Source organism: Monodon monoceros, unplaced genomic scaffold (assembly GCF_005190385.1).
Source record: "Monodon monoceros isolate NGI ecotype Baffin Bay Population unplaced genomic scaffold, NGI_Narwhal_1 Super_Scaffold_4, whole genome shotgun sequence".
NCBI lineage: Eukaryota > Metazoa > Chordata > Mammalia > Artiodactyla > Monodontidae > Monodon > Monodon monoceros.
Window position 1 is genome coordinate 32,629,398 of NW_021703781.1, and position 14,289 is coordinate 32,643,686.

Here is a 14,289-nt window from a genome sequence, read left to right on the forward strand (position 1 = left end):
TTTTAATACTTTTTCCAAATATAAACTCCTGGCTTTGTTTATGTTTTTGCCGCCCCCCAAATGGTACTCTTTATCTCTTTTTTTGGATTTATTTATTTTTCTTGATTTCCTAAAAAGTCTCTTTAAGTTAATAATTAATTTAGTTATATTCTTCACTTTCAATAACAGACACATTTACATTTAAAATATTTGCCACTAAATTTTGCTTTGGCCTTCTCCCCAGCATTTTGACCTGGAGATGGAACTGACTCAGGAAACAGAAGGAGTGCCAGGAAGAACTGAGGACCCCCTGGAGGCCGTGCCCGTGGGTGTGTGGTTCATCAGCTCTGTGTGCCTGTGGAGTCCCTTTAGCAGCACTCAAGCCCTGGTGGGCTGGATCCTGGGCTGGGCTCTTGCCAGGAAGCTGCGATGCAGGTAAGAGATGGAGGCTATTAGTAAGGATGTTGTTGAAATGGCTACCATGGAAGCTGCCTTTGGCTGGCTCTGTGAAGGCTTCATTCAAGACTTTACTCGTCCTTTACAATGGAGATATATATATATACACACACACACACACACACACACACACTTAGACACATGTGCACATACAAACACACACATACATGTACATTTATATACTTATACATGCACACACACAAATATATATATGTAGAGAGAGTTCTGTTTGGGTTTTACATAGATGGTAAGCTATGTGTCTTATGTAACATTTCCACCTTAATCTTCCTTGTTTTTGTACATCGAGCAGGCTCATTTATTTTACCAGTGTCTTCCTGATACACAAGTTCCTGGTTTTGCCAGTACCACCCCATTCTGCATGAGGTCTCTGTATTAGGGAAGATGCCTGCCCCAGGAGGGTGGGTTTTGGTTTGTCTGTCTAGTCATTTTGGTGTCATTCCCCTAATCAAGTCCTGTGCAGCTGTTTAAAAAAAAAAATGACCTAGCTCAGTAAACAAAGACACGAAAAGTTTAAGGGGAAAAATGTTACACACACATAAGGTAAGTTACTACTATTGGTGACTGACCTGGGCCTAATTCTGATGAGTGGGATGTGGGGAACTTCCAGGAAAGGTTTCTTTGTTCTTAAAAAGAAACAAGAGACAGCCCCCTTCCTACCTCTGGAGTCTGTTGTGTCTGGATGTGATGCTTGGAATTGCTAAAGTTACTTGTGGTGATGAGGGATCTTTCTGAGGGCCAAGCCAGGCATGGAGGAGCAAAGTCAGGGCCACCACAGAATAAGGACGGGGGCCCACATGTGGACTGCTGTCATGTGAGAACACATTCTTTAGTCTTGAAATGGTTCAGTGGTTTTCTGTCACTTGCTGCTAAGCAATACCTAACTGATGCATCTTCTTTATCATAGCTCTGTTTTTTCTGTACGAGGGTCTCTCCAGATTGAGAGAAGGCAGAGTGGGCCTGGGTCTGTGATGATACTCACTGCTGCTAAGTGGAGGGGAATTCTTCTCAGACTGCCTATCACACTGGAATCCCTTGTTACCTATTTTTGCAACTTTCCTGTATTGCCGTGGAATTTTAAGGGCAGACCGAGAGAAGCTGAATCATGGAGAGCCTGATGGCATTTTAGCCCAGAATTCCCATCATGTCCTCCCTCTATGTGTGAATGAATGAAACAAATTCATTTCCCAGGTCAAGCCTCACTGCCTCTGAGAAGTCTTTCTTTTCTATCTCCAGATAGAATTAAACCTCCCTTTGTCTATACTATTTTCTTCCTTAGGATACTTCCGTATTTGGATGTATAGCATTGTTTATCGAGCCAAACATTGTAATAAACTTTTTATAAACACATCTCATTTAACCCCCATGACCGCCAGTTCAGCAGGTGTTATTAATGACATTTTACAGTTGGGGAAATTGAAGCCTAGAAAGGTTAAATGACTTTTCCAAAATTACACAACTAGAAAATGGCAGAGGTGCTGTTTGAGACTCCAAAGCTTTACTCTTAATCATCTTCTACCAAACAAACATATACACATGTGGGTCCCCTCGAGCTTCTTGAAGGTGAGGACTGCATCTTCCCTTTCTATAGCCTGCTCCATTCATGGTCTTTGGCACACAGGAGGCACATAAAGTGGGAATGGGCTTATTAGGGAATGCTTTGGGGACCGATACCTGTGGAAGAAGAGAAAGAAAGGAAAGGGAAGGGCAGGGAAGGGAAGGAAGGAAGCAGACTAGGTAAAGGGAGAAGTTAATCCATGATGCAGTCTCAATGGAAACCTCAGCTGACCCTACAGGGACATCTGGTGATGGGATAAGTCTTCAGAGCTGTCCCAGCTGGGGAGAGAGAGCTGAGCCTTTATGCCACCTTGTGCATCATTATTGGATATGGGTTGCCCTGGGTAGGGACATGACCTGGGCATTCTGTAGTAGCACTCCCAGCAATTGGGAGAATAAGTCTTTCGTTCCTGAAGGGATCTGGTGGAGCCTCACAGCCTCCATCACACCACTGTGTATTGGTTTTTTTCTAGAATACTCTCCCCTGCACATGTCATTACTTTTGGCATTTCTGAGCTGCTGTCTATCTCTCTTAGATGGAGATTTGGACTAGATACAGCAAGAGTCTATGTTCTTCACCCAGCATCCAGGAGGATGAGCCTCACACAATGGAAGCCTGTAAGAACTTCTGGCTTGCTGGGGGTTTCAGTGCCTGATTTGGATGCTTCTTGGCTTGCTACTCTCTCTTCCCCATGAGGCTGTTTTCTTCTGCTTTGGGGGCTGTTGTGAGGCTTGGCTTGAATATCAGGCTCCCCAGAGGCTCACTCTCACACCACAGCAAGCCTGCTCACTGCGGCCCCCCCTCAGCCGCCTGTGGGGAAGGCAATTCCTCACTCTCCAGGGCAGCTGTTGGTGATCATGGAGCATGGTGACTTGAGCGCAGCAAAAGCCTGAGCCCTTGCTGCTAGCAGAATGCCAAAGTTGCCTTGAATTCCCCAGGCAGCCTCAGCTCTGGGCCTTGGTAGTTCTCACACACCAGATAGGCAGGCTCTGGCCATCGGATGAAGATGCTCGTAGGGAGGGGCAGGACGGGGGCCAGAGGTGTTGAATGAGTTCATTCTTCTCTGAAACGCAGTCTCTTGCCTTTTGCTCACAGATCTGTGTCACTCTAAAGAAAACATGTCTAACTTCAAATGACTCCCATCCAGGTCAGGACCAGTAGTCAAGCCAAGCCGTGGGGATGAGGTGAGCAGTCACATTTTAAGAGTTAAGGCCAAATCCCTTCTCTGGCTGGGTCCCAAGGGCTAGCTTATAAAACCAAGAAAAGCACACATAGAAATCCAAGCCACAGTCCCTAAGGGCATCCAGGAATCATGAGGTAGCCAGCTGGGTTCCAAGGGCTGTGACCCAAGACCCCAAGAGGAGCCAGATCAGTGTGGAAATAGGTTAGAAGCAAGGAAGCTGGTACAGGAATAGTGTGTCCGACTCCAGCTGCTGGCCTCAGCTCTCCTTAGGGGCCCATCCGTAATGCTGGCGGTCATGGGGTTGTTGGTCTGCGGTGAGACAGTCTGGAGGACAGGCAGCACCATTCTCCGCCTTTACAGGTGACCGTCATAGTTGCTACCTCATCAAGGTAGCAAGGAACGTTAGCTGAGTTTCTACTCTGTGCCAGTTACTGGTACAGATTTGAGCTGATTAAGACTCAAATGTCCTCTGCTCTTTATCAACCCCAAAGTGGGGGATAAACACAAAAGCTTATTTGTTTGAGTTTACAGAATATTTTTATTATAGAGAACTTCAAACATATACAGAAATGGTAATATGAATGAACTTCTGTGTACACACCTCCCTTTATTTATTTATGTATTTCCTGAAGTATAATTGATTTCAAATTTTATATTAGTTTCAAGTGTACAACAGAGTGATTCCGTATTTTATAGATTGTACTCCATTTAAAGTCATTACAAAGTAATGGCTATATTTCTCTGTGCTGAACAATATATCCTTGTAGCTTATTTATTTTGTACATAGTAGTTTGTATCTCTTGGTAACATACCCCTATTTTGCCCCTCCCCCCCCACCTCTCCCAACTGGTAACCAGTAGTGTAACACTAGGTAACACTTCTTTGTATCAGTGAGTCTGTTTCTTTTTTTTTTATTTTTAAATTTAATTTAATTTATTTTTTATACAGCAGGCTCTTATTAGTCATCCATTTTATACACATCAGTGTATGTATGTCAATCCCAATCTCCCAATTCATCACACCCCCACACCCCCTGCCGCTTTCCCCCCTTGGTGTCCATACGTTTGTTCTCTACACCTGTGTCTCAATTTCTGCCCTGCAAACCGGTTCATCTGTACCATTTTTCTAGGTTCCACATATATGCGTTAATATGCGATATTTGTTTTTCTCTTTCTGACTTACTTCACTCTCTATGACAGTCTCTAGATCCATCCACGTCTCTATAAATGACCCAATTTCGTTCCTTTTTATGGCTGACTAATATTCCATTGTATATATGTACCACATCTTCTTTATCCATTCGTGTGTCGATGGGCATTTAGGTTGCTTCCGTGACCTGGCTATGGTAAATAGTGCTGCAATGAACATTGAGGTGCATGTGTCTGGTAACCAGTAGTGTGACACTAGGTAACACTTCTTTGTATAAGTGAGTCTGTTTCTGCTTTGTTATATATATTTGCTTTCTTTCTTTAGATTCCGCCTATAAGTGATAACATAGAGTATTTGTCTTTCTCTGACTTACTTTGCTAAGCATAACACTCTCTAGGTCCATCTGTGTCATTGCAAATGGCAGCATTTCACACATATCCCTTTTTTAATAGTTATCAACATGATGCTAAAGGGTGTTAACCTATCTATCCCCACATAACGTCCCTTCTCGCATATCTTAGCCCTAAACCATTTTATCTCTAGTCTAGTGTATCTCCAAATGACAGTGACTTTAAAAAACATAACCATAGTCCCAGTAATTAACAGTAATTCCTTAGTATCACAAATGTTGTTAGTATTCACATATTCTTGATTGTTCCATAAATAAGTGTGTTTTATGAACAGTTGGTTTGTTTGAAGCAGTATCCAAACAAGATCAAACAACTGTATTTTACTGTGTGCTGGGTGCTATGGCAGTGTTAACGACATATATGGCAGAGCTCATTGGAAGGCTCCCTGAGTTTGCCTCCAGTGTGGTTCACAGGGTTAGGGGCACCAGCTTTGGAGTTCTAGCTGTGGGAACATAAGCAAGTGGACCTCTTCAAATCTCAGCTCCTTATCTGCATGACTCACAGGGTGGCTGTAAATATTAAATGGGATGATCCACATATGGTGCTTAGCACATGGGCTGGCCCATAGTATGTGCTCGATAAATTCTGAATGTAATTATAATAGCAGTAATAAAAACAAAGAAGGTGATATTTAATTTAGATCTTTAAGCATGCAATCTTGTGCAAAGTAAAGAAGAGGTGATCTGTATTTTCAGGCAGCGATAATAAACAGCTTTATGTAAAGATAAAAATCGGAAATCTGATATATTTGACAAATTTTAAGAAAGCACGGGTTGGGGGTGCTCGGAGATTAGACACTGGAGTATAGTTTGTGGCGAGACCATACATCTGAAGTCTTGTTCATAGAGCTAAAGAGTTGGGGCTTAATCTTCTAGGCACAGGGGTGACGGGTAGGCAGAGGTTTGTGGGGAAGTGAGGGTATTGGATTCCTCTGGAAGCAGGATGGAGGGACAGGCCCTGGAGGAGGCCTGAAGTTGCAGCAAGAGCCCTGCAAGGAGACAGTGATACCCTGAACCAACCACTAAGTATGGTGATGGAGAAGAAACATTGCTGAGGCAACCTGGGAGGATGTAGTGAAGATTAAATTTTGGCAGTTAGGAGAGAGGGATAATATAAGAACCAATCCAGAATTTCTGGCTCAGCTGCCAGCTAGAAGGGGATGCTACTGAATGAGATTACAAATACAGGAGTCTGAGTAAGTTTTGATGATAGGAATAATGAATTCTGCTTGGGATGTGTGCAGTAGAGCTGCCTGCAGGACCCCTGGGTAAGACTCTGCTCTTACTTCTACATTGTCAAATGCCTGAGGAATCACTTAGAAGGAAAACTGAGAAGGAGTGAAGCTTGTGCCTGGTGTGTCTCCTCTGCCTGCTCTAGACCTTGCTAGGAAATCTGACAACTCTTTGCACTGAGAGGATTCCAGGAGGGACTGATGGCCTTTTCAAAGGCCACATCATAAATGCAGTGTTGATGACAAGTCAATAAAATCCAGAGTGATTTATTTAAAATGTATCTGGTCACTGGACAATATAATTTTGACAGACCAAAGACCCCACAATCCACCAAGCCAAAATTCTTGAACATCCACACCCTTTGAGGATCGGAAGACCCTGATCAAGCAACCCATCATTATTATTTTTTTTAATAAATTTATTTATTTATTTATTTTTGGCTGCGTTGGGTCTTTTTTGCTGTGTGCGGGCTTTCTCTAGTTGCCGCGGGCGGGGGCTACTTTTCGTTGCAGTGCGTGGGCTTCTCATTGCGGTGGCTTCTCTTGTTGCGAATCAGGGGCTGTAGGCACGCAGGCTTCAGTAGTTGTGGTACGTGGGCTCAGTAGTTGTGGCTCAGGGGCTCTAGAGCACAGGCTTAGTAGTTATGGCGCACAGGCTTAGTTGCTCTGCGGCATGTGGGATCTTCCCAGACCACAGCTTGAACCCTGTCCCCTGCATTGACAGGTGGATTCTTAACCACTGTGCCACCAGGGAAGCCCAAGCAGCCCATCAATTTATTTCACTGTCCTGAATTTTCCCATCTCCCATCCTCAGCTCAGACCAAAGTGGCCTAACATGAGGAAAAATATTTTTCTTGGGATAAGTCTTATGTTGTTAAGCAGCTATCCAAATGTAAAACCGTTATTCTTGGAAGAGAGGGAGCTCCCTGTCATTGAAGGATGATTGGACATTTAAAGAGGGGTATTTGTAAAGAGAGCTGATGCCTTGAATTGTTGGTGGTGGAGAGGATGGATTAGATGACTGTAGAAGATGCTCTTTGTTGTGAAACCCACAGCCATTTTCCCTTCTTTCTTGATGTAGGACCCTTATTTTGTCCAGCTGTTGGCCCACCTATTAGAATTGGTTTAGGGGTTGATTTAAAATGTGAGTTCAGATTCCTTGACATGCCTCCCATTGAGCTGTAGGGTTTATGTTCCCTTCCCTTGTATCTGGGGGGTTGTGACTCCTTCAACCAGTAGAACGTGATGGTAGTGACACTATGACTTCTGAGATCATGCAGCATCCATTAGATTCTCTTGTAACATCTTATTGCAATGTTTCCTCTTGGAATTTCTCCATCATGCAGTGAGGAAGCCCATGTCATGTGGAGAGGATACATGTAGGTGTGCTGGTCAACACTCCCAGCTGAGCTCAAGCTTTGTTTCTTTGGCTGCACCACAGCAGTTCCCAGACCAGGGATTAAACCCATGCCCCCTGCAGAGGAAGTGCAGCGTCTTAACCAGTGGACCACCAGGGAAGTCCCTGAGCCCAAGCTTTGAGACTTCCCAGCCCAGGTGTCAGACGTGTGAGTGAAGAAACTTCCAAGTGAGCCCCCAGCTCTTCAGATCGTCCCCTGCCAATGCAGTCTTTCAAGATAAGGCACCGTATATCATGGAGTAGTGCCCTGTCACAGTTCCTGATCCACGGAATCTGATAGTAAAGTAAAATGGTCGTTGTTCTGTGTCACTAGGTTTTGGGGTGGTTAATTATGTAAAATAGAAAATAGAACAGCACATGGCCAGTTCTGAACAAAAGGACGTTAAGTGGTAGTTCACTGGGGAGCTTGTAGGAAAGATTTTCCTCCCTGGTAAGAAGAGAGAGTGGCTTGAAGGAAAATGCCCTGTTCTCCCCACCTTTCAGGATGGTGGGAGAGCTTGATGTTTGAAAGGGCTGCAGCCATCCTGAGACCATGAGGGCAAAGCCAAGGGAAGTCTTTCACAGCCCTGACAATGTTTAGCTGGGGACTTCCTTCTTTGGGATTTCTCATTATGTATGAGCGTAAATAACCTTTGTGTTTAAGCCACTTGTATTTAGGTTTTCTATTACTCACTGGCTGAATGGTGACCTTTAAAGACCCCTCCCATTGAAAACTCTGGGTCTACTGCATTTCTGCTCTCTCTCTGCTTTTATTGGAAAATGCTCTTCTGTCCCGGCTCCATCTATTAGGATTCTTCACATTCTTCTTACCACCTTTGTGAAGACTCCTGTAATCGTCTTTCATAACAAATGATCTATATTTCTCATGGTACCCCATCATCCAATTCATGTAATTGACTGTATACATTTTTTCTCTCCTACTAATTGATACCTATTCAACATTGAATCATCCAATGTGGCATGTTTCTCCATTTATTCAAGTTGCTCTTTATTTTATGCCTCTCATTATGTATCGTAGTTTTCTTCATATAGATCATTTATACTTATACTTATTATTATTATTTTTGTGGTATGCGGGCCTCTCACTGTTGTGGCCTCTCCCGTTGCGGAGCACAGGCTCCGGATGCGCAGGCTCAGCGGCCATGGCTCATGGGCCCAGCCGCTCCGCGGCATGTGGGATCTTCCCAGACCGGGGCACGAATCCGTGTCCCCTGCGTTGGCAGGCAGACTCTCAATTACTGCGCCACCAGGGAAGCCCCTTATTATTTTTTTCTGGATTTTATACACACGTATTTTTAATTGTTTTTGTTGTTGCTGTTGTTGCTGTTCTCTCTCATGGGTACCATTCTACCAAGACATGGAGATTTATTTTTTTATACCATTCATCATATTTAATAAGTAACTGTGATATGTTAGAAATATATCTTCTGTATTTCCTGATAAAACAAGAATCAGTAATAATTTCTAACATTTTTGAGCATTTACCATATCTGTATTAGGCGTATCTTCATAGCTTTAGATGAATTAGCTCCTTGAGTCCACACAACACTATGAGCAAGGTATCATTACATTTTAATTTATTTTACACATAAGAAAACTGAGAAACAGAAAATTTGAGTAAGCTGGTGAAAGTCCCATCACCAGTAAGCTGGCGAAAGTAAGCAACAGAGCTGATGTTCAAATTCAGAGGTCTGGCTCTCAATCCCATATTCTAAACCAGTGCACTATAATGCCTAAATGGACATGAGACATTAATGTCTTTTAACGTCTTTTCTCCTGGGAGCTGTGGGGATTTTTGATGGGTTAAAAGGGGGCAGTAACACATTTGGCTGTTAAATAGAGGGTGGCCTGGAGGGTGGCAAGAGTGGAAGTGGGTAAGGTAGCTGTTTTGCAAGTCTAGGCTAGAGTCTGGTAATGAATGTGGAGATGGTCAGCTGTAGTTAGACTTTAGGTATAATTTTCTTATGATGGCTTAGAGGTAATGGACAAGAGAGAAAGTTGTATCAAGGACTTCATTCATGGCTTTTGCTCCCATAACCGTCTACCTGTGATTGGTGCTATTTGCTAAGTTGTGACATAGGCTTAGGAAGAAGAGGCATTTGTTTAGCAACTTTTAACAAGTGTTTATTATACACTTACTCTTTTTAAGAAATGTGATTAGACATTGAGCAAACAACTGAGAACAATGCCAACCAACAGTCTGCCCTTATGAAACTTACATTCTACCGGGGGAAGGGAGAATTAAAACCAATCACGAAAAAATATAAATAGTAAAAATTGAATCAAGAAGTTGAGGAATCTATGAAAGCTTATATTTGGATGCCTAACTTGGTCAAGGAGGATAAAATTCTGTTTACTATGTGGAGAGTGGATTTGGTAGGAGTAGGGACACTGGCTATGGGAAGAACAGTTGAGAACATGTCTCAGGATGAGAGTTCAGAGTGTCATTGGTAGAAATGGAGAGAGACATGGATGAATTTGAGACCTGTTTGGTTTGTAAAATTGACATGAATTGTGAAGAAAAGAGAATTATCAAGATTATCTACCAGGTTTTCTACTGGAACAGTTGGATGGATGTTGGTGCCATAGGGGTGCTGGAGGAGCAGCAGGCTATAGGGGAAAATACTGTGTTTGAAGCCCCTGTGAAATAACAGAGTGGGGATGATTGTTTATTGGTGTCTGGACCTCAGGAGAGAGTTTTAGGCTACAACTATAAATGGAGGTATACAAATAGAAGGCACTTAAAATTAAAGGAGTAGATGAGGTTCTTTATAGAGGGAGTAGAAAAGAAAGTGAGAAAATTCCAGAAAAAAATCTAACATTTAAAGACTGGAACTAAATGGTTAATTTTACATTATGTGCATTTCACCTCAATCATTAAGAACCCTTAATCATAAAGAATGGAACTATGAGGAGGATCCAGCAAAGGAGACTGAAAAGGATTGGCTGGAGAGGTAGGAGTAAGGAGCCCTGGAAGTCAAGGAAAGAAGGCATTTCCACAGGGAGGTTGTGGTCACTTGTGCCTGATGCTGATGAAAGCTATAAAGAAAATGTCCAAAGACCTTGTTTGTCGTATTTATCTTGTTATTTGTTTTATGTATCTTGTTCCTAGAGCAGTGTTTGGCACTGATATTGGGTACTCAATCATTACTTGTTGGAAGAATGAAATGAAAATATCAGAGCCATTTTAGCTGCCTAGTGGACATAGAACACAGATAGGAACGGGTTAAATACTAAGTAGAAGGTAAGGAAATGCAACCAGAGTTTGTAGCCAAACCTTGGAAGAAATCTGGCTTGAAAATAGAGGAGTGAGGCATTACTGGAAGTGCGTCCAACCTGGGTTTATTAGTTGAGGTCCAAGCTGAGTATATTAAAAAAAAAAGTTAGGGAAAAATATGTCCTAATGCAGCTGGAAACAATTCAGTAGAGCTGAAATAGGTGAAGATGCAGGTGAGAAGAGGGAGAATAATTGGGGTGAGGTTCTAGAGAGAGCAGGAAGGGTTGCACACAGGACACACATGGGGTTTGACATTTGCCAGGAAGAGGGGTTGTCTTTCCACTGTAACAGGAGGAAAGAAGAAGAATATGGGAACCAGTGTGGGTATATTGATAGATTTGCAGGTGGAAAGTGGAGGGAATTTTGGTCTGATATTTTCTATGACAAATAAGCCAAGATCATCAGAGAATGGGGAGAGAGGAAGTCATAGTTTCAGGACAGTGAGAAAGTGCATTCCTCAAGAGGTATAAAGAGTCCAGTTCAACAAGATTGAGGGCTCCATGGAGGTTATTGAACAGTTATTTATCATAATACCAGTCTGTGGAGATTGTGTCTATTCACTAGGCTGTGCTAATCATCTATTATTGATTTAACAAATGGTTATCAAGTGCATACTATGTGTCACTGTGATAGAATCTAACAAGGATAAAATATAACCAAAATGAAGACGTTCTCATGGCACTTAGTGATCAGTGGAGGAGACACATATCATAAAGCAATCACATAGATAGATATAACATTTAACTGTGATAAACCTTAATGAAGAGGACCAGAACTTCTAGAATGGTGGAGTGAGGATCTTTATAAATCCACTCCTTTATAAAAGCAGCAAAAACGGGCAAAATCAACTTTGGCAGAACTCTGGAAATTAACCAAAGGCTAGAATGGATCTAAGGAATGTTATTCAAGAATTCAAGAAAAATGACTGACTCCCAGTAAGAATATTGAACACTGCGTGGCATTTCACCTTGCCTGTTACCAACCCCTTCCCTCAGAACCATGGTAGCCTTGAAAATGAGAGGCTTAGTAACCATAGTACCTGTGAAAACCAGCAGATGTGGATCATAGTACCTGTGAAAACTCAGCAGTAGACTGAGTTTGAGCTCCTCAAAAAGCCCCACCCCCAGAGAACTGCCACTACTTGACCTGTCTGCCAGTTCCCTGAAAAAGACTCATTTATAAGACTCTTATTATGTGACCCCATTTAGAGCTCGCTCAGTGGGAAAACTGTATCTCTAGGGCATTTGTCAAAAACAATCAGCATCAATTTTTAAATATTGTAGCTGCCTGAGGTAGGAATACCAGTTGGAACAAACAAGAAGCTGGCCAAAAAACTTAAAAAGAAAGTCTGGGAAATTAGATGGTCACAGAGGATTTTAAAAAGCTCTGACATGTTTCTGGGGATCTAGAAGGCCACAGTCATGGGTAGGGCTATGCTCATGACTAAAAAATACCCAAATGGCCTTAAAGTCTTAGCTTTGGCTGACCTTGAGGCGCTGTACAAGTAGGAGTGATGGCTAAGTTAGACCTGTAAATAAATTACTGTAGTGCTGAAGGCATTTCCCAACATGCAGCAGAGCTCGGTAAACGTGGAAGACTTACTGCCTTGAAGCATTTCAGGAAACATCTGTCAATCATTAGCTGACCACCAAGATAACCAAGCAGAGATTTCAGTGACCGTACATCACAGGACATGTCCAGAAAAGTAACTAAACAAAGAAACAGCCATAACAACAACAACAAAATAGAGCAACAAGAGCAAAGCCTGGGAGAGTGGGGTGGATCTGATTTCTAGAGTTGCCACATTACATTATCTAAAATGTCTAGATTTCCACAAAATATTACAAGATGTGCAAAAAACAGAAAAATGTGGTTTAGACATAGGAAAAAAGTGACCAATAGAAATTGTCCCTGAGGGGACCCAGATATTAGACTTACCAGGCAAACACTTTACATCAGCTGTTATAAGTGTGTCCAGAGAATGAAAGGAAACCATGTCTAAAGAATTAAGGTGAATTATGAAAATTATTTCTCACCAAATAAAGAGTATCAGTAAAGAGATAGAAATTATACAAAAGAACCAAATAGAAATTTGGGAGTTGAAAAGTATAATAGTTGGAATTAAAAAAAAAATCACTGTAGGAGTTCAACAACAAATTTCAGCAAGTAGAAGAAAGAATCAGCAAATATGAATGTAGGTCTATTAAGATTATCCAGTCTGTAGAACAGAAAGAAAAAAGAGAAGAAAAATGAGCAGATCCTTAGAGTCTCATGGGTCACTATAAAGTACAACATACACAAATAGGAGTCTCAGAAGGAGAGGGGAGAGAGGAAGAGGCAGAAAGGATATTTGGATAATGGCCCAAACCTCTCCAAATGGATGAAAAACATTAAAACATCCAAGCGTTTTCAGCAGACTCCAAGTTAAACACAAAGATATCGAAACCTAGACATTTAATAATCAAATTATCAAAAGCCAAAGACAAGTCAACAAGGTTGAAGGATCAAGATCACTTTATAAGACAGTAGTTTTTTATACAATAGCTATGAACAGTATGAAAATGAAATTAAGAAAAAAGTTGTGTTTACAATAACAGAAAAAAGAATAATATTACTTAGTACATACTATATACTAAGAATACTGAGGGATACATCTAACAAAAGAATTGCAAGACTTGTACACTGAAAACTTCAAAATATTGTCGAAGGAAATTAAAGAAAGCCAAAAATAAGAGGAAAGACATTGCATATTCATGGATCAGACGACAACACTCCCAAATTGAACTGTAGATTTGATATGTACCTATTGAAATTCTAGCTGTATTTTTTTTTTTTGGTTGCAGAAATTGACAAGTTGATCTTAAGATTCATATGGAAATGTAAGGAACTCAAAATAGCCAAAACAATCTTGAAAAAAAAGAACACAGTTGGAGTACTCAAATTTCCTGATTTTACAAATTTCTAAAAAGCTACAGTAATCAAAACAATGAGGTACTGATGTGAGGATAGATATATAGATCAATGGAATAGAATTAAGAGTCCAGAAATAAATCCTTACATTTACGGACAATTTATGTTCGACAGAGCTGCCAAGACAATTCAGTGGGGGGCATAATAATCTTTTCAGTAATTGGGTATCCACCTTAAAAAGAATTAAGTTGAACTGTATCACAACCATATACAAAACAACTTAAAATAGAGCATAGACCTAAATATAGGAGCTTAAACTACAAAACTCTTAGACGTTAGAAATAGTATCTCTGTAACCTAGAGTTAGGCAATGGATTAACCTTGATTATTTCAAGTGAAAGATACCAGCCATAAATGACTACATCACATCTTGTACATTTCTATTTATACAAAATTCCCAGAATAGGTAAATCTATAAAGGTAGAAAGTAGATTACTGCTTGCTTGGGCTGGGGGAGAGGGGCAGGCATGGGGTATTACTGCTAACAGGTATGGGATTTCTTTTGGGGGTAATTTTGTTCTTTGGCTCTTTTGTTCTGAAATTAGATTGTGGTGATGGTTACACAACTCTGTGACAATACTAAAAACTATTGAATTCTTCACTTTAAAATAGGTGAATTTTATGGCATGTGAGTTAGATTT

The 14,289-nt window shown here is 41.3% G+C and overlaps 1 protein-coding gene across 2 annotated transcripts in view; it reads left to right on the forward strand.

Annotated features, from left to right (window-relative positions):
• Positions 1 to 14,289, forward strand: part of CCSER2 (coiled-coil serine rich protein 2) — a 419,884-nt gene that overhangs the window by 287,578 nt on the left and 118,017 nt on the right. The window contains exon 9 of one of the 2 annotated variants that reach the window (XR_003796987.1): positions 224 to 315. Coding sequence is in view for 1 of the 2 variants with exons in the window: in XM_029244982.1 (XP_029100815.1) it covers positions 224 to 414 (191 nt within the window). In the remaining variant the exon portion in view is untranslated. Of the gene's footprint in view, positions 1 to 223; positions 415 to 14,289 lie in introns of those variants that run through there. The other variant, XM_029244982.1, reaches the window with a different exon arrangement.